Source organism: Talpa occidentalis, unplaced genomic scaffold (genome assembly GCF_014898055.3).
Source record: "Talpa occidentalis isolate TD23 unplaced genomic scaffold, MPIMG_talOcc4v2.1 talOcc4.8, whole genome shotgun sequence".
NCBI lineage: Eukaryota > Metazoa > Chordata > Mammalia > Eulipotyphla > Talpidae > Talpa > Talpa occidentalis.
In genome coordinates, this window is record NW_023605194.1 from 30797632 (window position 1) to 30823045 (window position 25414).

The following is a 25414-nucleotide window of genomic DNA, read 5'->3' on the forward strand; positions in this document are numbered from 1 at the left end:
GGTGTCAAGGGGACTATCCAGAGGGCAGGCCAGGAGGCTGACAGCTTTGCCGGGTTCTCCAGCTGGGAGGGCCTTGGGGTGCTCATTCTTTCCTCCAGACTCCTGCCAGAGTCCTCCACCAAGTCATCGTCCTACCTCAGCCCTGCAGCACTTCATCTTCCTCTTTAAGAGGTCCTCTGTGATCCCTGGATAAGCCCTACTTATTCTTTATATCAGGTTCAGTTCAGCCTCATCTCCTTATTCAGTCAGGAAATATTGTATAGGTACAGAGCAGGTGCTAGACACTGTTCCCGAACCCTGACCTATAATGAGAACAAAACAGTCTTTTTCACATGAGCATATGTTCTGGTGCTTATGTATTTGCCCATTTTGAGGGGCAGGAAAAAAATCAACTTCTCTTGGCTCTAATGCCCCAGCCCAGAAAGGGCATGGAACCCCAGCTTCTCAGTAGAGGCACTCAGTGCATGAGTAGGGGGGGCATGAGGGGAGACTTCTCCCTAACAATGCCACAGAAGGAGCTGAGGTACTTCTGGCTCAGAGAGGGAACAGCCACTGTCATGCTCTGCTCTGAGGTGTCTTGGGGTGTGGGGTGTGCCTGACTGAAACAGACCCTGAGCCATCCCTGATTAGAGGGGAGTGATGGTACACTGTGAGCCAGAAGCCACCCTGGGTGGGGATGGCAGAGGTAGCAGCATAGGGAGGTAGGGTGGAGGGAAAGGCCAGGTGGGGTCTGGGGCAGCAGGGAGGAACTTGAATGGGGGAACTTCCCCTTCTATGTGGGAAAGGTGGAAAAGAACATTCTAGGTTGTGGGCAGTATGTGCAGGGTCACAGACAGACAAGTCTGTGTGTGGTGAATGAATCTAGAATTAATTTGAGTAGGGTGAAGAGACAGAAAGCAGACTGTTCCTCATCTCTGGGTGTGTCTCTGCTGAACAATTTCTTCATTCCAAGAAATCCCATAGATCTAGCCCTCTCTCTCGTCACTGGATCTGCACTGCCCATACTCTCTCTGCCGTGCTCTGCAAGACCTCAGGGAACAGTATCAGGTGTCCTGTATCCCCAGGAGTGTATGGTTCATTGGTGAGGTCACTGGGTAGCCCTGTTGGGAAGCTGCCCAGATTTCTGCAGGGAGGGACATCTGTTGGAAAGGCTGTTGCTCAGCCTTTCCATTCTCAGCAGAGCCTGGCAGAGAGTGCCAATTTGAGTCCAGTTCTGCCTCTTAGTAACTGCAACTGTGGGCAAATGCCTTACTGACTCTCTGCCTCATTTCTCATCTGCTGAATAGGAATCATAAACACACTCAGCTCTGAAGGTTGTTTGTCATTAAATGAGACATTGCGCTTAGATAATGTGCTTAGCACAGTAGTTAGCCCATGGCAAAGAAACATGTTTCATAGTTACTGTCATAATTGATACTGTTATTGTTGTTTTCAGACCAAAATTAGGAAATCCTATTTGGCTCTCAGGAACCTCTATGTGGTTCTGCTGAATGGGCAGTGTCTGGAGGTGAAATGTGACATCACATCGACAGTAGGAGCAGTCTTCAATGCCATCATGTCTGTCGCCAACCTTGGGGAACCCACCTACTTTGGACTGGCTTACATGAAAGGCAAGTGTCTCCTGGGTAACCCACAGCTGGTCTGGTGCCTCAGGTAACTTAGGTATCTGGGTAGCTGAATGTTATTCCTTCTATAAAACAAACTACTTGAGACGGGACTCCTCACCTTGTACTCTCGGACATTGACTGCTTGGTGAAGGCTGCAAATGCTCATGTGTTAAGTGCAGGTAAGTACAGAAGCTGTAATGAATAGTGCATGTGAGATGTTGTAGGTTACTGTGTTGTGGCAGGTCAGTTTGATCAATCTCAATACATTGGAGTTACATAAATAAATATTGAAACATTTCCATCTAGGTGGAAATATAAAGTGGTATCACCACTATTGAACACATTAAGGCAGTTCTTCAAAAACTAAAATTAGATTTATCGGATGATCCAGCAATTCCACTTTTGCATTCATACCCAAATAATTAAAAGCAGTGTGTCAAAGAGATAGTTGTACACCTGTGTTCATAGCAGTATTATCTACAGTAGCTAAAATGTGGGTACAACCCAAGTGTCTCTCAGTAAATGAATGAGTAAATCAAATGTAGTCTACATACATAATGGAATATTACTCAGTCTGAAAATTCTGACACATGCTACTATGTGGATGAACCTTGAGGACTTCGTGCTAAGTGAAATAAACCAGTTGCAAAAACACAAATACTGTATGATTTTCCTTATGTAAGGTACATAAGAATAGTCAAAATCATAGAGACAGAAAGATGCTGGGAACTGGGTAAAGGAAGAATGGGAATTGATGGTCAAAGAGTTATAGAGATACTGTTTTGCAAGATAAAAAGAGTTATGGAGCTGGATGGTAGTAATGGTTATGTAAACCATGGGAACATAATACTCTGAACTGTATACTTAACCATTGTTAAGATGGTCAGTCTTCTTTTATATATATTTGACTACCATAAAAAAAATCCATCTAATCATGTGGGACTAATGGGAAAACACACACCACCCAGGAATCCAGGTTTAGAATCTGTTCTGAATATCACGAAGGAGTTCCTACCATCGCATCTGCCCTTCCTTTGAGGGGCTCAATGACTATTTATGCCTTTGCTGTAGTTGAAGCTCTTTAATCACTGTGAAGAGTGATGGGGGCTTCTCCCCTACTGTCTTCTCCCAGCCAGGTACCTGTCCTGGATCCTTCCCATGTGAACATTCTAGTACTGTTTAACTGGGTTCTCCTGGGTCTCCCATTCAAAAGTAACCAGTCTGGGTTTGGACATAAACCCACTTAAGAAGGCTTTCCAGCCAAGCTGTAATGGGGAGCCAACTGTCTATCTCCTGGGGAGAAGTCACCCTAAGGAAAGGGTGAGTCAGTGTGGATATCAGATTCAGCAGTAAGGGCTAAGTATACAGGGGGCAAAAGTCTGGGCATTGTGTGTTAACTGCTATTGTACTTCTCTGGATACCTCCTTCTCCCTTCCCAGCTACTGTGTGCATCTGATTGAAAAGACTACTTACCTGAGTAAAAGCTCTGCCTTCCAAAACTTGGCATGACTCCAGTGTCCAGGCAGCCTGGTGCAGGGACTCCAGAAGGAGTCACTACGAGTGCCCAGACAGGATGGGGAGGGTAGACAAGCTTTGCCTTGAAGAGAGCAGAAGGGTGGAGGCCCTGCCTTCTGTGGCTGGAGTTCACTTAGCTTCCCTCACAGAGGACTAACTCAGTAGATCCTGCCTTGTTCTCTCTTATTAATTATGAAATCCTGAGTTTGGGCTGCTGGAGTTTTCAAGCTGGCAACATTCAGGTCATCTTAGACTGTTGTTTGGGATGTTATTACAAAATTCTTTGCACTAAGTGACTTAAATGACATTTATTTCTTATAATTCCAGAGGCTGGGAAGGCCAACATCAGAGCTCTAGCATAGTCAAGTTCTTGGTGAGAGTCTTCTTCCTGACTTTTAGGCAGCCACCTTCACACTGTCCTCACATAGCGGAGAGAAAGAGAACGAGCAATTCCTCTTCTTATTAGAGTAATTACCTTAGAGGGGCCCCAAGATAAACCTTATTACTTCCCAAAGTCCCTATCTCCAAATACCATCACATGGGGGAATTTGGGCTTCAATATATAAATTTGAGGAAACATAAATATTTAGCCCATAACACACTCATAACTAGGGGGGACTGGGGATGTTCCAGTTGATACAGAGGGCCAGTCCATAGCAAGAATGGAACAAATACTCATTCTACTTTTTCATTTTGTCTCCGTAAGATGGTAGCTGGAAGGCTGATACTAAATGGTATCTTCTCTAAGATAATAATACATTTTCTCCTTTTGGTGCTGGAATTCTATTCCTTGACCCGTTCCTCTTTGTCTCCTGCTCTTGGACTCACAGACCCAGCAAATGTCCGGTGGTGCCAGGTACCCAAAAGATAGGTGGGCTGTCTTTTGCACATGCCTCCTTTGTACCCCTCTGGACCTGACTCAGGGCTCTGGACCCAAAGGGTAGTGTCTTCCCCACTGCTCTTCTCTCCAAATACTCTCTACTTCCATTTCAGGCCAAGAGTTCTTTTTCTTGGACAACGAAACCAGGTTGGGCAAAATAGCCCCCGAAGGCTGGAGTGAGAAACCCCAGAAGAAGGCCTCCTTGGATACCTTCACACTCTTTCTGAGGATAAAGTTCTTTGTCAGTCACTGTGAGCTGCTCCAGTGAGTGCTGCAAACTTGTTCCTGGGTTCCTTAAGGGATTTAGCAGACTGAGGTTAGAGATGATAGATAGATAGGCAAGTGCTTGTAAACTGTAAATTATATATAAATAACAGGTTATAGTGACTCAACTCTTGTTGATTGGTTTCCAATAAGACAGGAAAGGGGGGAAAATCAGTGTTTGGGGGAAGGCCCTGGTCAAAATGAGAACTTACCCTTTTATTTCAGATATTCGCCAGTCAAGGTCAAAGCTCTCTCTCCCCCGACCCTTAACAGTCCTCTACCCCAGCAGTACAGTGATAAGGATGGGGGAGAGGGCCATGGCTTTGGATCTTGGTCACTGCCTCTTTACTCTTGTGCTTACTAAAGACACCATCTAAGTGGATACCAGTTTTCTCACTTGAATCTTCCTCAGATGGAGTAGCACTCAACTAGAGGCAGGAGATGTGTATGAGGTAGACCAGGCTTGTCTTGCTGACATCTCTCTCTGGGTTCTATTGGCTTGTATTCTGCTTTTTTTCCTTTCCATGCTTTCCAGATTGAGGAAAAAAATCTGCTTTTAGTGTTCTCCCTTCTCCATTATCCAATCGCCCTTATTCCTGCTTGCTCCCCCTAGGCAGAGCCAGACAAGACATCAGTATTACCTACAGCTTCGGAAAGACATCCTGGCAGACATGCTATACTGCAACAATGAGACGCTGCTGCAGCTGGGGGTCCTTGCCTTGCAGGCTGAGTTTGGCAGTTACCCTGAGGAGGTAGGGGTAGAAATCTGGGGCCCTTGGGTGGGGTCACTTAAAAAGCAGTTATGGGTTAGGTGTCCTAATAATGTGGAGACTGTGTCTTTGAAATTGTTATTAGCATCTACCACTGAGATTGGGCTAAATTCCATCCATCCATCCATCCATCCATCCATCCATCCATCCATCCACTCATCCATCCATCCATCCATCCATCCAGCATTCATTGAGTACTCTTTGCTAGGTTCTGAGGCATATAAATATAGATAAGTTAAATTTATACATTGTAATGTAGTTCTAGTCTAAGTCCCCTTCTAAAAATAGTAATGAATTTATTGAGTTATCATTATCATCATCAATAGTAATACCCAACCTTTATTAAGATATTATTCTCCAAAGTGTGAAATTACTTAATTTTCACAGTAACATAGATAGATAGATAGATATTATTATTCATATTTCCTAGAAGAGTGATATGAGACACATGTCTAGAAAATGCCGAAGCTTAAATTTGAACCTACATGTATTTGAATCCAACACTAATGCTGATTCTGCTGGACACACTACCTCTGACATGACAGCTCTAATTTCGTTGCATTTGCATTTGCAGCAGAACTACATGTAGGTTTCATTAATTTTGTTTGCCTGTGATGGTTCCTATGGTGCTCACAAAGTTAGTAGAGGCTACTGGCTACTTAATTTGTAAATTCATCAAAGTAGGGAGGCATGTTGCTAATGTATTTATTTACTTAATTAGAATTCAATATGGAGACACCAGACAGGAAGAGGAAGCATCAGGTGAGCTGTGACAGAAAGCAGGGCAGCTTTGCTCTTAGGTTCATGAAACTTAGGCTCATGTTTAAAGTGAGGGGGAAGGGGCTTGTCAACAAACCTCAATATTACATGGTATACAAATGTGAGTCTTTCTGTGGCTGCATCAGCAGAAGTAGAAAGGGAAAAGCAAGGGAAGTGAAGTTCTCACTGTTTTTCTCCCAGGTGACCTCCCAGTCAGCACACTGGGCTTTATCTTGAAAGGCCTCACTACTGTCATGTGACAGAAGCTGGCTGGCTCTGCAATTTACTCACCTTGTAGAAGAAATGTTCTAAAGAGAACATTGGAGATGGGTGAAGGAGGAATTCACTGTTCATAAGACAAAAATAAAGAAAAGTTTAACCCCCATGTCCTTGGGTCTTTGAATACCTTCCCAGTAGTGTCTGGATGTCAAAACTCAGACCCACCCTTGAAGTCTTAATGTTTTGGGCTGAATTGTGTTCTTTCCAAAATCATATGTAAAAGCTCTAAGCTCCATAACTTCATAATGTGACTGCATTTAGAGACACAGTCTTTAAAAAAGTAGCAGAATCAAAAAGAAGTGATCTGGGTGAGCCATTCTTCCAGAACTGGCCTGTCTTTTCTACCTCCTCTCTGTTCCTTTGACAAGCCTCCAGCCCTGTGACTGTTTAGACTGGAGCACTTTCCTGTCTCCTTAGCCCCCAGCACTGGGGTCTTTTCCTAGGACAGCTCTCTTTTGCTCTTGTGCTACTATACTTGGGGGTCTTGGGAAGAGAAGTGTCCAAACATTTGGAGGATGTAATAAGTCAAGGGTGCCAATAAAATAGGCAACAACTTGCTGTCATCTCTGGTCCAATCCTATGTATGACTTGTACAATGTAGAAGGTTTTGGCAATGTTAGTCTATTCTTAGGAGCAGCCTCCATGGGACAGAGGAGTGGTCCTAAGTTTTGGAGTTAGACAAAATGGGTGCAGACATGGCCTCTTTTAGTTAGCTGTTACATGTTCTCGGATGCATTATCCCTCTGAGCCTCAGCTTTCATCTTCGAAATGAAAACAATAGTATTTCATTATTTCAAAGTGGCTGTAAGGAGGGGAGGTGGTAATGCATGTATGACACCTACATGTAGTGACTGCTGTTTGCAAGTTTCTCTTCTCCCTTGCCTAGAATTAGGAGTGTTTTATTATAAAGCCATACTCATCTTCAGACTGTAAATTCAGACATGTGATGGTTAAATCTGAGACCCTACCTCTAGCGCTTAGTATTGGTGGAAACTGTGGGCCAGGCCCACTGAAGGCAGCTGAAAAGCCTGAATATAAGGGTTCTTATATCAGAACCCTAGCTCAGGCAGAGATCTCCCCTATCACGTTACTTGCCCCAAAGCCTCAGGGCCCATACCTGTCTCTAGACATCCCCATTCTGGTGACCCCTGTACCTGTCAAGCTTCTGACTGACTTTGCCCAGCTCCTGCCTCAGTCTGATCTCATCCCTCACCCCTGCTGGGTCTCTAGGAGATCCTGCCCAGCATCAACTCCTCTGTTCTGGGGACCAGAACAATTCCAAGACTCTCTCTGCTGCCCTCATGTGGCTCTCAAAGGGCGACCATTCCCTTTCTCTATAAATAAATCCAACTGATTACACAAACCCATTCATTTTTGCATCAACTCACTCACTCGGAATTTATGGATGACCTGCTCTGGCTTGGCATCATCTAATCCTTACTTCAACTCTGCAAAGCCAGTGTTACTTCCATCTTCAGTTGAGGGGAAATGTACCTCTGTGAGATTTGGTGAGCTAGTGATTGCAGTTAGGCTTTGCTGTGTTGTGTGCTGGGCACTAGTTGGGTATGAGGGGTGACCTGGAGAGGAGAGACCCTCCCAGAGTTTGTGTTGTTAAGTGGGCAGGAGGAGGAGGAGCCTGGTCCATCCAGGGCACTGCTGGTATTTCACTAGCTCTTGCTAAATCCCTATGAAGCAGGCTGGCACCCCTCCTCCCACCATGAGATCCTTCCAAGAGGAGGGCAGGACAGATGTGCCCTCTTAAGGGACTTATATTTTGTGTGATAAATGGTTCTGGTGTTGGGCAAAAATAATTTAGAAACCACTGTAGTGAAAGATTGGGAGCAACTGAAGAATTCTAAGCAGGGAAGTGACATGATTACATTTGCATTTTAAAAAGGGAGACAAAGACAATTTGGCATAAAAATAAATCTCCTTAATTACATCATTGCAGCCAAACAACTTTCCTCTGGGTGCTTTCTCTTCCAGCCTTTGATCACATGCAGGGGATTTAATACAGTTGTAAACTCTGCCACATTGGGTTTGCATTCAGCTTTCTCACTCAGTGGTGTATATCTTCCCGTGGCCTTCCTAATGGTCATTTGGAATGGCTACATATTGTGCCTTAGCAGGAAGTGCCTTTCCTCACTTGCCCCTTTTCTTAGTGCTGGGCCTCACTTAGAAGTGTCATGTGAGTGGAAACTACTAGTATTTTAGTTTCAGTTGCGTCTGATCCTTCTTTTTTATAAATGACACAGAAATTGGGTTTGTACTGGATATTTTTTTAGTTCCATTTTGACTTCTCTTAGACATATTCCCAGCAATAGGATATTCAGTCAAAGGCACTAAGTCGTAGTTGCATATTTAATAGACATTATTTATTTTAGAGCAGTTTTGGGTTCATAGTAAAATTGAGTGGAATGTATAGAGATTCCCTATATACCTTTTGCCCCATCTGCTGTGGTCAGCTTCCCCCACCATCAACATCCCACTAGTGGAATATTTGCTATAATTCATGAATCTACATTGATGTGTCATAACCCCTGAGCCCATATTTTACAGTAGGTTTGCGCTTGGTGTACATTTTATGGGTTTGGAAAAATTTATAATGGCATGTATCCACTGTTATAGTGTCATCCAGAGTAGTTTCACTGCCCTGAGAGTTCTCTGTACTCTACCAGTTTATGCCTTTCTACCCTGACACCTGGCAACTTCTTCATTTGTCTTCATAGTTTTCTTTTCTATGTCCCTTTTAAGAGGGACAGTGCGCTAGGAGTGCATGTGGATGGACATGCTCAATGAATAAAAAGAAACAATATTCGAGGGCCATGGTTTTGCTGTGCCTTTTGGGACGTGACATGGCATCATGGGTTGTGTGAGGATTTGGTGACTAAATCTTGTGCCTGTCACTTTCCTCTTTTTTCATTTTCTTCCTCTTGGCGGCAGTGATGGTAATGTCGCTTTCAAACAGTTACATTGAGGATCAAGAGCACTCAGTGTTCTGAGGACCACCTGGCATGCAGAAGGGGCCCAAGAACAGGGCCTCCTTTCTTCTCTCCCTTCTACTCCTGTCATGTGTTTTGGCCTGACTTTTGATATAGTAGAAAAAGATATCCCAGTGGGCATTTCCAAGGATCCTCCTTGCCAGGGCCCCTAACTGGGGTCTCAACTGCACATAGGCATCAGAGTCCCATGGAGGGCATCCTGGTGATGCCCCTTTTCTTCTGTGTCTTATTTCCAGCCAGTAGAAAACAGAGCTTATTTTCGAGTTGAAGATTACATCCCAGCAAGTCTGATTGAGAGAATGACTGCCCTTCGGGTGCAAGTCCAGATCTCAGAGATGCACCGTCTCAGTCCTGTGCTCTGGGGAGAAGATGCCGAGCTGGAGTTCTTGAGGGTGAGGCCTCCATACCCTGGGGTGTTGGTGTTTAAGGGAACCTAGTCAGTGACTTCCTCCAGATCATTCTCCAGATATGATTGGACCTAAGAGTGGTACAATCAAGGCACTTGAGGCTCTGGGAAGAAGGAAGTTCCATCACTCAGTGGGGCATGAAGAAGCTTCTGGAAACAGGTGGCATTGGAGATGATCCCAAAAGATGGGTAGGCCTTAGTGGGTTGGGATGGGTATGTCAGGGTCGTTCTTCAACCTTAGAGCTCACAGTCACTTTTCTGTGAACAGGGAGACAACATTTCTCATAGATGACATGTGGGGCAACTGAAGTACAAAATTGGGTCATGAGCTAAAAGCAAAGTTATTGGAAGACCCCATATCAGCTGCCTTTCAGGCTGCTACAGCACAACACAGATGGTATAGTCCATGCATACAGGTGAGGTTGGATCCACCCTCTCTCTAGCCCTACAGCAAAAGCAGTAACACTTCAGTGCCACAGGTTGTGGGCTCACACAGAACCTTCAATGATAGGCTTTGCTCCATCCACAGCTTACATCTACTATGGACCAAGAATGGAGACAGAAAAAGACATCCTTCCTGCCTCCTGAGAAACCCATCTCATGGAGAAGGGAACATGTACCCAGAGGCATGCAGCATTTTATAAGCCTGATGATAATACCAGTGACTTTATGTCAAGATGGGAGAGAGTGGTCACTCTGCCCATGATGGAGCTGGAGAGTTATGGGGAGGAGGTCCCCAGCTTCCCCAGGATACCCAGCTGGACCTTTAGAGCAGTTTCAAAAAGAAGCTCCAGGAATTCTAGGTTGCTGTATACAAGTGTGTCCCAAGATGGGTGGAAATATTCTGCCCTGTTTTCCTGCCTTTGATAGAGATGGCTATTTCAAAGTAGAACTTTTCAAGCAAGTCTGGCCTTTTTTCTTGTTGGTCACTTAACAAAACTCTGCAATGTAGTGTGGGTGTAAACAGCAAGCATTTCAGCTGAGAAAACCTGGCAGAAATGCACTCCAGCCTTCTCGAGTGTTCCCTTTCAAGAGGATAGACCATTGACAAAGGACAAGTGGGGACTTCAAAGCTATCAGCAAACACATGATTGAGAGTGGCCACAGACCCACAGAAGCAGCAGAGAGGCCAAGCATTTAGGCCAGTGGGGTGGATAGCGCCAGCTCATCTCTCCTCAGGCCCTGGCTTGTAGATGGAGCTCAGTGTCCCTCCCTCCACTGGTTGAATGATAAAAATGTCAAAGAAGCCACCATCTCATAAGCAAAAGTTCAGAACAATTTTTTGAAAGTCTTTCATGGAAAACACTGAATAGATTTGATTTCATTTGCATGAGATCTCATCAGTTTCAAGGAATCCTGGGTTTGGCGGTTCCCGTTGGTGGCTCATGGACTTGTTAATGCAGCATATGCCCAGGGTGCAGAGACTAGAACTAGAGAGGACTTTGTGACCCTCCAGAGCACATTGTACCCCTTCTCCTTAGGACAAGTGTTTGTTAAGTGACAACCTTTCCCCCACGTTTATAAAAGTAAACATTTGCTCCTGATTCTGCTCCTGGAGACACTCTGCATGGTGGTCATTTCTATACATTTCTGGCCTCCTCCACTAGGTTATAAGTCTCCAGAAGGTCCTGATTCTCAAAGTCTACCCAGAGCCCAGTTACTCCATAGGCACTGGTTTGTTTAATTATAACTCATCCCAGTTTTTCTCCATATCTGATGGTGCCTGTTGGCTTCCAGTTCACTGATGACTAATTCTGCTAGTTCATCATCTCTCGCTAGAAGGAGACTTGGCAGAAGTCCAGTTTGGGTAACACTGAATGGCATACACTGTCTGGAAGATTCACAACTACATTAGCATATCAATTCCAGAACAACTTGTTTAAGATTAACTCAGTGTTTTCCAAACTTCCTCAATCATGGAATAATTTTTCCACATAACTAGAGATTATTATATATATTTTTTGTTGTTGAACTCATACTGGTTCACCCTGTATTTTGCCCAACTTAGATTTTATAACATACGCATCCTCTAGGTGATTACAAATGCTTTGTAAATGTCATTTATAAAGATTGCCTGGACATTCTTTCTAAGGGGTTATAGCCTTTACAAAATCATTACTTCTGGGAGCTTTTCTCCCCCAAACCAACCCTGCAAGTCAAGATCAATCATTGCTATGAGTAGAGTTTATTTTGATTATTCAGTATATTTTCTTAGGAATATTTTCAGGAGTGGAAGAGCACAGAGACACACATAACATTATTTTATTTTATTTTATTTTTTGCAAATTGAAGATACCCTTGACATTAAGTATAGTCACCTAGATCTCTAGATTTAATGGAAACTTTCAATTTTAGTTGCTAAGAGTAAAGAATCAGAAGCAAACAGACACATGTTTCCATTTCTGGCTCACCAGTGGGAACTTTGACAGAGTACTTAACCCTTCTGTGCCTCTATTTCCTCTTTTGAAAAGAGATAGCTATAGTTATGAAAATGTTAGTTATGAAAATGGTACAATAGAGTAATAACATTCTGAATAAGGTTTTAGAATTCAGAATCTTCTGGGTCATCTCATGATACGTTTCTTTTCTCAACTGTTTCTATCATCTCTTCTGATTGTGTGAAGATGAAATGAATTCATGCAGGGGAAATGTTCAAAATGGTGCTTCACTATGTTGAGAATTTTGTAGATTCATGTACATCGATGCCATCTCCCTCTCATCCAATAAAAAGAAAGCAAAATATTTAAAAGTATAATCAAGTCTAACAAATACATCTTTATTCTAATGAAGCCACTTTAATGCTTACAATTTTTATTTTTAGAAATATCACATTAAATTCTTTTTTAAAAATTATTATTATTATTATTTTATTTATTTATACAAGCACTGGGTACAGTCAGAAGCGCGGGAGGGTGAGAGAGTTCACCAGAGCCAGAGGGGAGAGCAGAGCAGGCAGACTGACAAAGTACACTGCTGAGGGGAGCAGCGGGTAGCAGGAGAGGTCTGTGCGTCATGTGGGACCCTCGCCCGGCGGCCGGGGATCTAACAGGCACTGCAGAGGCTGCGGGCAGCTTCACAACCCAGTGCTCAACTGCTGCCCACCAGGGAGGCCCCCACATTAAATTCTTAGAAAAAAATTTTATCTAATTTTTGGGGAGGTGGCCCTACTTTGTCATACTTTAAGCACTTGTCTAGTCTCGCCGTTGATATTTCAGCACTATTGCTCAAGAAATAACTCTTTCTGTCTGTTGCTGCTGCTATTAATGCTGCTGCTCCTGCTGCTGATGACAGGTCTCCCCAGAGGGAGGTTCAAGGCCCAGAAACTTAATCAAAAGCACATGATAGGCTCTGGAGGCGGCATAACCTATTATTAGGTTATAAGCAACAATTATTTATCAATAGGACAGAGGCGGGCAAAGAGCCTGAAAAAGAGCTTTCAAAAGTCACAATTTGTCCCTGCCCTTGGACCCTACCTGGGGTGAGACAGATTGGACAGGACATGATACTCTCTTTGGAGAGGTTTTCAGATTCTTGGAGCAAGATGTTTCTGCTGTGAGTCCTGGTGCATCAACTTTATGAGGAAGACTAGAGTTTTCCAGGTGAAGGTGAAGATGGCAGAGATGTAACTTCCATTCCAACATAAAAACATTTGTGTGAGGTTTATATTCCATTTTGGCCTGATGCAGTTCCCAGCTCTGATTGACTCCCAGGTCCTGATAAAATACAGTTTCCTAGCATGGTCAACTGAGGATAGAGTTTGGGCAGTGGGAACCCCACCAAGGCACTGCTACCTGGTAAGAAAAGCCAGCGACTAGTCATGTTCATGGCTCCTCTTGGCTTAACAGTGATGCTAGCCACCTGGAAACTTGATCTCTTTGCCTTGGCCTCAGTTTTTCTACCTGTAAAATGAAGGCGTTAGTTACACAGGGTATTACTGCAGTAGACTTTGATAGAAACAGTTGAGAAAGGAAATCAACCATGAGATGACCCAATTAGATTCTGAATTCTAAAACCTCATTTGGAATGTTATTACTCTGTTGTAACCATTTTCATAACTATGTTCCAGGTGCTTTAGATATTCCATAAAGAAAATATTTCTTTGCTTAATAAAATTAAAAAATGCTGTCATATCAGAAGTACAGAGAAATTCTATGTATGGAGATCTGTTTAGTTCATTGTTTTCAAAGCTTGTTTGACAATAAATTTGTCAATCTTATTTTTTTTCCTCAAACATATGTTAAGGCATTTTTCATAGAATGGTTTGAAACCCATTATTTCTGAGTACCTGTCTGTTCTAAATTGGCCTTTTTCTTGCTCCAGGTCACACAGCAGCTCCCAGAATATGGTGTGCTGGTTCACCGAGTTCTCCCAGAGAAGACCAGGCCAGAATGGGAGATAGCCTTGGGGATCTGCGCCAAGGGTGTAATAGTATATGAAACGAAAAATGACAGCAGAATCGCAACCTTATATTTTCAGTGGAGAGAAATTAGGAAGATTTCAACTTATGTAAGCATAGTTGATAAAGGACTCATACTTCATTTTCCTTTGATCTTTTATCCCTTTTAAAGAGCAATGGGTCAGATTTCCTGACCAGTTAAGTTCACAGCCTGTCCACAGACCTGTACGCCTGTGCACAGGTGATATCTTTAGGAAACTGCCAGGAATCTGAGACCCTAGCAGGGCTTTTCTTCCCTATCATTCCTCTGCTGGCCTCCTCATAATTCTGTGGGACAGTTATCAGCTTAAAGGGCTACACTTTCCATCTAGGTTAAGGTTTTCTTAATTTGGAGAATCCACCATGTCAGTGGGAGATGGAAGAAGAAAACCTACCGAAGTTGAAATAAAGTCTACAAGGTTTTAAAACATTTTTCCTTGCATTTAAATTTCCTTTGATATACAGTATGCCACGGCACCTGGCCTGACTCCATGGATTGGTGTGCCAGTGGGCACTGGACACTGTAAACCTTTGATAGCCATTGAAGGTTTATTTATTTATTTTTTATTTTAAAGATTTATTTATTTATGCATACAAGAGCTGGGGTGTAGGCCAAAGGTGTGGGGGCAGTGAGAGGATTCACCAGAGACAGAGTGGGGAGCAGAACAGGAAGATTGACTGAAATACAATGCTGAGGGGAACAGCAGGTGAGACAGGAAAGGTCTGCTGCGCCATGTGGGTCAGCTCCCTGGGCAGGGATCGAACTATTGCTACAGTGGCTGCTGATAGCTTCTAAATGCTGAGACTTAACCTCTTGCGCCACCAGGGAGGCCCCGTCATTGAAGGTTTAAAATTCATTTTTAAAAAAAAACAAAGAAAATCCTAATTAAATGTACAACATTTGAAATCTTATCTGAACACAATTTGTGTGGGTATTAAAGCTTCTTGACTTTGATTACAATAAATTTGGTACTGAAAAACGTGTGTTTTTCCAGAAGTCGAGTAGCTAGCCTACCTGCCTGTCCTGTAGGTCATCCCTGTCTGCATGCCTTTATTTCAGCAATGATTTCATGATGTTCTTCATCTTGTGGCCCATGACAAAAATTAGCTTTTCTTTCTATTTCATTTTCCCTTATGGTTTTGTCACTGGAAAAGGGAGAGCATCTGGGGTTCCTGCAGTCTGATCATACTTTCTTGCAACATAGGTGGATAAGCTGGGAACAAATCAACCACTGTTCCCCTGTCCCACTTGTTAGAAATCAGAGGGCTGGATCAAGGGGCTCTGTTTCCAAGCTGGGAATCTCTTGAGATCATCTGGTCAAGATTAAAAAGAGGACTCCACAGATAGTGGTGAGGACAGGCAAGGAGTCCATATTTATTGATTAGTGAAAGAGTATGAAAAGACCCCTCTGGAGAGATCTCTCTGGGCATGGGAGACTCTCTGAGATGCCAGGGCTAAGGGTCTATGTAAGTTTCTAGGACTGGCAGTTGAGAATAAAGGAATTAAACTTCATTGGCTAAGAAAGCAAGTGAGGGCCTCTCCGGTGGCCCAGCAGTTGAGCGCTGGGTTGCGAGGCTGCCCGCAGCCTCTGCAGCGCTGGTTCGATTCCCAGCTGCTCCCCGGCCACTGGAGGAGGGTCCCACATGGCGCACAGACCTCTCCTGCCCCCCGCTGCTCCCCTCAGCTGTGTACTTCTGTCCTTCTGCCTGCTCTGCTCCCCGCTCTGGCTCTGGTGAATTCTCTCACCCTCCCGCGCTTCTGACTGTGCCCAGTGCTTGTATAAATAAATTAATAAATAAATAAATATTAAAAAAAAAAAAGAAAGAAAGTGAACTTGGCTAAAGTCTATTTATTGTTGCTATTTGTGTACTGATGAGCTGCAGCTCAGTGGTTGTGCAGGGCTTGTGACCATAGCCAAGGTGGACCTATCATGGAAACTGTGTGCCTGCAGCTCCAGTTTGAATTGGTCTGGTCTTAAAGTCTATAGCTCTTTTCTTCAATAGCAGCCAACTTGAGAAACTGTAAAGGGATGGCTCAGGAATGCCAAGGCTGGGGAAAATTAGTAATTACAACAGTGGGCCAAGGACATTTATGGCAGCAGGTGTCTGGGCCTGGAGTCACAGGTGTGTTTAACCTCTTGTTTAGCAGCCATGGGAACAGCAAAGTTTTGCCCTTGAGTCCTGCCCTACCCTTGTCCAGGACACTTCTTTTCTCTGTTTTAAGATATTTCCTACTAATTGAATTGTAGTTTTAAATGATCATTATCTGGCATTCAGTTTCCTGACTAGAACATAATTGGTTTTATTCATTTTCTCGATGTTGCTTTCATCTTGGCTGTTGGAGTTAATATACTGTTAAAGTATGATTTGTGATAGAATTTCATAATAGATTATTGTTTATCTTCAAGGAAAAATGTTTATATCTAAAAGTAAGTAATAATAAGTAAGCATAATTTGAGTACATTAACATTACCTTTATATCAGCAAACTGGCTTTTTCCCCAAATATTTTTGACCATATATAAAGGTGAATGATATTTACATTTGTGAATTTTTCAGAATTTTAATGATTTGAATTGATTTAATTCAATTGAAAGATTATTTAAAGAATTTTAATGATTGAATTAATTCAACACTAATGCATTATTTCCCATGTTGTCTTAATTGTTCAAAATTTTCAATGCAATTTGCTTTAAAATATTTATAAAAATACAGATAACTTAAAGAGTAATTTTGAAAACTAAAATTTTTTGAAGCCTTATAGTTTAACAGTCTCTTTAAGGAAATATTTTCTACTTATAATTTTTATAGCTAATCTGTTTTCCCCTCACCAGGGACAATTTCTTGATTAAAGTTGGAAAGTCATCAGGTTCATAAGACAAATTTAGTAGTATAAAAACCTTGTTGTTAATTAGGATTTCCATGCCCTGATAACTGTCCTCTTCCTCAGCATGAACATCTATTTTTATGAAAAGGTCATTACATGAAGTTGTGTCACCAGCTGCTTGTGACAAACCAGGAATCTTACACAGAAAATGACTTGAACTCTTCATGCTTCTGCAAGCACAAAATGGGGAACTCTGCAAGCAATACAAGACTAAGCTCAGGAAGCTGGTTTCAAAATTGCCTAATTAACAGGGGAAGCCAAAATGCTTCAAACAATTTTAGATCATTGATCTTGCCAGCCTGCAGGGAAATAGTAAAGGAAACAGGAAAATGCCATTTTCAAAGAACATGGTTTGTAGATGCTTTAGCAGCTTGTCTTGACAGAGACATCAAACCAGATTATTCAATCAAGAAAGTGTTTGGTGGAGAATGATAAACCTACCCATGTTAGTAATTGTTCTTGGTTACTAGCAGTGAAGATGGCTAAAGGGAAATGCATCCAGGTAAGGGAGGATACAGGCTTTGTAGGGCAGTCTTTAGCAAAAAGAATGCAAAGTTCCTAATACAAACTATGGTAGGAAAGTGAATGTTCATTGAGAATGAGGCAAGAAACCACCAAAACTATGAATTTTAAAAAGCTGAACAAATACTGCAAAATCGCAGAAGCCCCAAGTAATATTTTTATTAATTAACTCCCTGAAAAACTCTGTAATTTTCTTTTTCTTCTCACATTTTGGTGGCATACACTGTGATTACTTTTCCATATGATGATGCTTTTATAAAATCATTTTCTCTAGAGACTAGAAATATAATATAGAATTCCTTCTACCTGATTGAAGGGTGTTTTTATTATTGATAAGATGCATAAAACATGTGGCTTTTCACAGAGACATACTTACTCTTTGTAGTGCTACTACAAGTTTCTATGCAACAGTCATCAGAAAGGTAGTCAATTCTATTTTGAGTGAAGCCCATCAGAAACAGAAGAATATTATGTGGTGTGTTGATAATGCAGTTTTATGCAATTATAAAATATATTCCTTGTAAGTCAGAATTTCCACTTAATTGGGTGCCACTGAGTACTAACTTGCAGCTTTTTATTTCTGACAATTGAAAAAATTTCCTGCAGTTTGACTCCTGGCTCTGTACTAAATAGACCTTGTTCCCCTTTGGTGCCCATCCCATATACTTCTGGTTCTGCGTATTGTAGAAAACAGTCAATTTTATGTGGCCATTACCTTGTACCTTTGGATGAGTTGGCCTAATAGAAGGAATATTCTGAGATGACTAACAATGAAGTATTGCAGAAAAAAGACAAACAACCACGTAAATAAATTGCACTATATCTACACTAATGTGTCCCCATCTCAACTCTTAGTGGTATCTGCTTCCATACTACCCCACACCACCTGTGGTGAGGAGACTTGGGAACATTTGGAGTGGAACAACAGTTGATTGTGATGAAAGCATCTTACTTTCCACATTTTACAGGAATCCACGGACATGTTGTCAGTCTCTCTCAGGGAATGGACCTGGTATTCTAGCTGCCTTAACTTGTTCTGCAAAGATGTTTCAAACAAAATAAGTTTTCATATTTATGCTGAAAACTCTGAGATTCAAGTTATACATCATCTTATTCATCGAGCAGCTTGCCTATGTGAAAGTTTGCCTGCAGATAGGATTTTTCCCATTAAATGATGTTATCAAAGTGGTGATAAATGGAAAAAAATCCAAACCATGACAATCACGACTGTTTTCATGCGAAGAAATGCAATCATAATTCCACATGTGTAGTGTTTAATACATACAGCATTGGTGTCCAAAAAGAGAGTTTGGCTGAGGGTTTATGAGCAGCCAGAAAGATGGACTCTTTTCAGATTTCTTTTTTTTTCTTTTATATATTTTTTACATCATTTTTCATTTTTGCACAATGTATGCATTTTCATCTTGGTTATAGTCCCCATACAATTCCCACCCACCTTGTTTTGATCCTACTCCTTCCTCCCCGCCCCATAGTATGTCTCTGGTTTATAGTTGCTTGTTGGTTTTGATCTTTACTTTACTATAATAGGTTTTTTCCTGGTCCCTTATTTAGGTTTTCTAAATTCCTGCTATGAGTGAGACTATCTGGTATTTTTCTTTTTCTGGCTTATTTTGCTGAGCATGATCCCTCCCAGCACCATCCATGTTGCTGCAAATTGCATGAGTTTATCTTTTTTGATTGCTAAGTAATATTCCATCGTGTATATGTACCACATCTTCCTGATCCAGTCATCTGTTTTTGGGCATTTGGGTTGTTTCCATAGTTTAGCTATTGTAAATAGTGCTGCTATAAACATAGGAGTGCAGGTGCCCTTTTGAATTAATGTTTCTGTGTCCTTTGGGTAAATACCTAGGAGTGGAATTGCTGGATCATATGGAAGCTCTATCTTTAGTAGGTTGAGGAATCTCCACACAGCTCTCCATAGTGGTTGGGCCAGTTTGCACTCCCACCAACAGTGCAGGAGAGTTCCTCTTTCTCTGAATCCTTGCCAACATTTGTTGTTGCTAGTTTTTTTAATATGTGCCATTCTCACTGGTGTAAGATGGTATCTCATTGTAGTTTTGATTTGCATTTCCCTGATTACAAGTGATGTTGAACATTTTTTCATATGCCTGTTGGCCTTTCGCATTTCCTCTTAGGAGAAGTTTCTTTTTAGCTTTTCTGCCCATTTTTTGACTGGATTATTTACTTTGTTTTTGTTGAGTTTTTTTAAAAATTGACTTACCTAAATATTTTTAATACCTGAGAGAACTTAAAATAATCAAGACTCTATGAAAGCTTATCGATGTGTATTGACAAATTGTAGAGTCCAAGAAAATACTGAATTTTGGAAAAGTATGGATAAGAGGATAAAGTGAAATTTATGCAGCATTATAATTTGAATACTAAGGAAGAATTTTTAAGTCTACCAGAGTAGCACCTATGAATAGTTGAGAAAATATATTGTTTTAAAGAATGCTTAATGTGATATAGTTCAAAATCCATTCACATTAGTGTTAAGATGTTCAACACTACATTTGTCAATAAAAGGAAAGAGTAGAGAATGATCAAATTATTTAAAATTAGGTTAGTGGTTAAAAAAAGCATTTCCTGGATGAAAAGCAATGAACAATTATTTGCCTTTTGTTAATGTCTGACTTGTGTGATTGGAGTTTTTTAGAAATGGTGACTATTATGATTTAAAAAGGATCAGAATTAAAGAGGACCAGGAGTGATAGGGAACCCTTTTAAGCATAAACCCTGTATTAATAGTTATCTTCATGGGAGTAACTTCAAAGTTCTTACTGATATCACTAGAATAGCTAAGATAAAGATTTGATTTTTTTTGAATATAGATAAATTCATATTTCACCTCATCTCTATTACTGTACTAAAATCTATTGTGAATTTTTTCCCATGAAGCTCCATAAATAAAACCCCATGTAGATAATCCTTTTTAGATGATCCCATTGAGTTAGACAAATATCACTTTCTATTGAGGAATATGAGGAAGCATTTCTTGTGATGTGACCTCTATTCCTCTGCATTCTGAGGACTCTTGCTCTATTTTCTCATCTGTAGAATAAGAATAATGATAGGACATCCTCTTTCTATAGCTCTGAGGATTAAGTGAATTAATACCAGAAACCATTTAGAACAGAGACTGGCACATGATAGCAAGAAATATGAAATAAATACAGTGTTTTATCTCTCCTAAAACCTGGCTAGCTGAGATTATGCCTGCAACTTTCTTGAGGCTTGTGCAATGAAAACTATAAGTATATTTAATAGTCTTTCAAAATGCACACTAAGGATTGTGTCACTTTGCTGAAGGTCAGGTGTGCACCTTACCCATTTCATATGTTTTCACCGATCACACTCCTTGGTAGATAGCAATTGCCTGATAAGCATTTGATTTATGAATGAAGGAAAGTATAAAAAGAGGGATTTTCTTTAAGAAAAACTATTGGGCTATCTTCAAATACCTGCTATACATTCTGGATGCCAAGTTCAATGTTATATTGAACTGTGGACTCCAGTATTTGATTGCTCTCAGTACTGCTGTGCTTCAGTGGATGGGTAAAGACAATCAATATATTAAAGCCTGTGTTTGCCCCTTCAGCGAAAGAAGCTCATCATCACAAGCAGCATCACGGGAAAAAAGCACTCATTTGTCACGGATTCTACCAAAACTTGTAAATATTTACTGGGCCTCTGTTCTGCCCAATACCTGTTTAATGCTCAGACAAGCTCTCCCCAAGTTGCAACTGGTGAGTAGACATTATACTCTCAAGCTCTATTTTGGCCAGCTTATGTCATAAAATAGTTTGTATAAATTAATATAGTTGACCCAGAAACTCTAAAAAGTTTTGAATATATCTAATAACTAAAGAAATACATGTAAAATATGTTTTTTTCTTAGATTGTAAATGCTTAAATAACATTGGAGGGTAAATTGACACAGTGCAGTGGGAATATTTATCAAAAGCCTTTTTAAAAAATCCCTGTCCTTTGGCCCTATAATTTTACTTGTGGATAGGTATTTATCCAAAAAAATAAATATAGAAGCACACAAACGTTTATACTCATGGGTATTCACTAGAACATTACTTTAAACAGTGAATATTTGGAAGAAACCTACATATCCAAAAACAGAATCACAGCTCATCTATATAATTTAGACATTAAAATCAGTATTTGGAGAGTGATGACATATGAAAATGCTTGATGTGTTGCTGAGTGAGAAAATGAAGATATGAAACCGTATCTATCCTATCTAGCGCTGTCTGATAGAACTTTCTGTGATGATGGAAATATCTATACTGTTTAATATGGAAGTCACTACTCGGGTGTACCTATTGAGCACTTGAAAGTTTGCAAGACAACTAAAGAATTGAATTTTTAATTTTAACAAATTTATACTTAAATGTGAATGGTTACATATGCCTGCTATGTTGGGTAGCATAGGAATAGGCACCATGATACTAATTTGGTTGATTTTAACATGTTATAAAACAAGAAAGAATATGTATATGAACTGCACCACAATTGATATGGAATTAGCTACTAGCTAATTCCTTTGTGAGTTAAGTATGTAGGCATGACTGTTTTCTCTTCTGTACATTTTAAAGTATTTATCAAACTTTCAACAGTATTATTAATACATGAAGCAAAGAGACTACTAGTTAAAAGTGTGACCACACATCATGTAAGACTAGCTAATATTAATTGTGTATTTAGGAAGTGCTATGAAACTGTTTACTACTGTCAGTGCTTTCTCCAGGTGTTATGCTATCTTTATATAAGTTATCATTTATGCTTATAATGTACTCTTTTCTCAAGCTGCAATTGTCAGGCAGCCCAGTGAGGTGCTTGCAGCATTATTAAGATGAACAAACCGAGGCCTGGGAAGTTAAGTAACCTGGTTTTTGGAAGCCTTGAGATTTGAAACATTGGCTTTCTGAGTCTGGTGTCTGTATACTTCACCCCTACACTATCTGCCAAAACTTAAGGATTGAGTGCTGACTTTGCCATCTTATGCTGTTACTCTCTAAACATTATTTTTCTTTGACTATAAAGGGACTGGTAAATTATATAGTGGTTTCATCATTCACGTTCATAAAGGGCTCTCTGCATGTGTATTACTTGAGAGCTTGAAAGAAATACAGATTCTCAGACCCCACCCCAGACCTACTGAATCTGTGCCTGCATTTGAAAAATAACACAGGTTACTTGGATGCAAATAAGCATTTGAGAACCACTGGTTTGGAATGTGGCCCCTGGAGTTCAGTAGACTCAAGGCCATGCCACTTATTAGTCATGTGACTTTGAGCCACTCATTAGCTTGGTCTCCCTCAGTGTCCTCAGTGGAGAACACTGGCCCCTGGTAATTTGTTCTGTGCTTGCATGTAATGTTTCTGGCTCCTTAATTGATGTTCATTGTTCAGTATGAGTAGTAATGGCTGCCTCTGCTCATGGGGTTTTGTTCTGTATCAGCTGGGAAACAAAATTACCAAGCATTTGGATGCAGAATCAAACACAGAAAATAAAGGTGTCATATTATTGGCAGCCAAACCAAATAAATATATAAATATTTCATTGACATAGCAGAGTGGCAGTTCTAGGATCTTTCCAGGGAGCTGGAGATAATGAATGTAAATTAATTGTGTCTTACCTGTTATTGCTGAGATACAGTATGAAACATCACCAATATTGCTTTTATTGCCTGATATCAGTGAACATTAAATATTTATAAAGACACCACAGGCTCATTGTGAAATTAGTCCTTCTAAACCTGTTTTGCTCATAATATACTGTTTTCTCAAATTACAAATTTTACCATCATTGAAGTTTTCAGAACTATAACATTTTCATTAAAAAGATTATTCTGGACAACTTTAACTGGCTGGGTAGCTGGTGGCTGCTATTTTATATCCCCCCAACTTTATTGAGATATTACTGACATGAAACATGGAAGTTTAAAGTGTATGCAGTGTGATGATATGATATACCTGTGTATTATAAAATGATGACCACAACATGTTACTAATACCTCTATCCCTTTCCATAATTACTGTGTGTGTGTGTTGAAAGCATTTAAGATTTACTCTCTTAGCAACTTCCAACTACATAATACACTGTGGTTAACATAATACATAATCACCATGACAGACATTCGCCATGACATATTCATCCAATAGTTGGGAGTTTATACCCTTTGACCAGCATCTCCCTATATCCCTCAGTCCTAACTTCTGGTAATCAACATTCTATTCTCAGTTTCTGTGAGTTGAACTTTTTAGATTCTGCATATAATGAGAATATACACTAGTTTTCTTTCTCTGTATAATTAATTTCACTCAGCATAATTCCTTCAAGGTCCATCCATGTTGTTACAAATGGCAGGATTGCCTCCTTTTTTGCATTTGGGAAATGATCAACCACACATATGACAGCAGCCCAAATAGACTATACCCGTATAGCCTACATGTGTAGTAGGCTATGTTACCTAGTGTTGTGTCATTATACTCTATGACACTTGTACAACTATCGAATGACTCAACAATGAAATTCTCAGAACACATTCCAGTGATGCATGGTTGTATATCACTTTTGCTTTCTCCATTCATCTGTTGATGAACGCTTAGTCTATTTCCATGTCTTGGCTGTTATGAATAATGCTGAATGATGCAATTTCTCCTTGAGTTAGTGCTTTCATTTCTTTGGGTATATATCCATAAGAAGAATTGTTGGATCATATTGTATTTTTATTTTTAATTTTTAAATAATTAGACAGTTTTTATTTGGATCTTCAAAAAATCATAAAAGTAAAAACTGAGTGAAAAATCATCCTTTTGGGACAATTCACAAGCAACATTAAGATTCATCATTGTTATAGACTTCTAATGACTATTTTTAATATTTTGAGGAAATACTATATGGTTTTCCATGCTGGTTATACCAATTTACATTCCCATCAGCAGTGCACAAAGGCTTCTCTTCAGCACATCTTCACCAGCATTTGTAATTTTTTGTCTTTCAGGTGATAGTCATTCCACTAGGTGTGAAATGATACCTCGCTGTGGTCTTGATTTGTATTTCCCTGATAATCAGTGGGGCTGAACATCTTTTCATGTTGACCATTTGTATGTCTTCTTTGGAAAAATGGGACAATCTTACCTTGCCTTTAAAAAAATCTCATGTGAGAAATGCTCTCTGCAGACACCATTTTCAGTGATTGCACCTGTTGAGAACTGGCCATTTCAATTTTATGGGTCCAGGCAGTCTTTAAACTCACTGTGTCTACATTTGATCTCATCCTTCTATACTCTTCCCTCTACCATGATCTTTGTCTTGTTCAAATGAGACCATTCACCCACCCTGAAGGAAACTGGGAGGCACTGGACCTGTGCCCTCTCTTCCTTCCACACCTGTCATCAGGTGCTCTCCAAAAGTGTTCTCCAGGGCTTTCTACTGGGCACATGTCATTTCTTTTGTCCTGCTTTCAGCCTTCAAAATGACCTTCAGAAAGTATCAATCCCCTCATTTTCTTCCATAATGAATATTTGTCAGTGGCTTTCTACTCTCTCCTGGGATAAGCTCAGACATCCTAGGATGACATATCAGATTCTTCCCACTGTGGCCCCAACCCTGACTTATTTCTTGCCACAATCCCTCCTCTGCTCTCCAGCTACACTGCAAGCAGGCTAGGAGGCTTATGAACTCATGAGAATGTCTCAGTCTGGGGCCTGTGTGCTCAGCATGGTCTCTCCCTGCAGTGCTGTTCCCCCTTCAAGGCTAAGACCAAGATAAGCCTGATTCCCTAAGATTAAGTTCAAGTCCAAAGAGGAGGCTTCCCTGTACTCTCTTTGCAGATAGTACTGAGTGAACTGTATTCTCTAACCTTAATATTCTGCCACTTTTATTTGTGGGTATGTCTGCTTCTAATCGGCAGAATACTGGGTATTCTCAGGACGTGTCCCACTGCTTTTACAGCTCCAGCATGGAACAAATATGCATCAAGTAGGAGCTGGTTAATATTTTTTTGAATGAATGGATGATTGAGTGTGGGAATACAGTCATTTATTTA

General features: G+C 40.6%; 1 protein-coding gene across 1 annotated transcript in view; it reads left to right on the plus strand.

Moving 5' to 3' along the window:
- The window catches only part of FRMPD2 (FERM and PDZ domain containing 2), a 70593-nt gene that overhangs the window by 16081 nt on the left and 29098 nt on the right, over positions 1-25414 (plus strand). Inside the window, exons 9-14 of the mRNA XM_054690410.1 lie at positions 1436-1610; positions 4116-4266; positions 4880-5018; positions 9313-9468; positions 13803-13988; positions 20948-21095. Coding sequence (XP_054546385.1) covers positions 1436-1610; positions 4116-4266; positions 4880-5018; positions 9313-9468; positions 13803-13988; positions 20948-21095 — 955 coding nt within the window. The remainder of the gene's footprint in view (positions 1-1435; positions 1611-4115; positions 4267-4879; positions 5019-9312; positions 9469-13802; positions 13989-20947; positions 21096-25414) is intronic.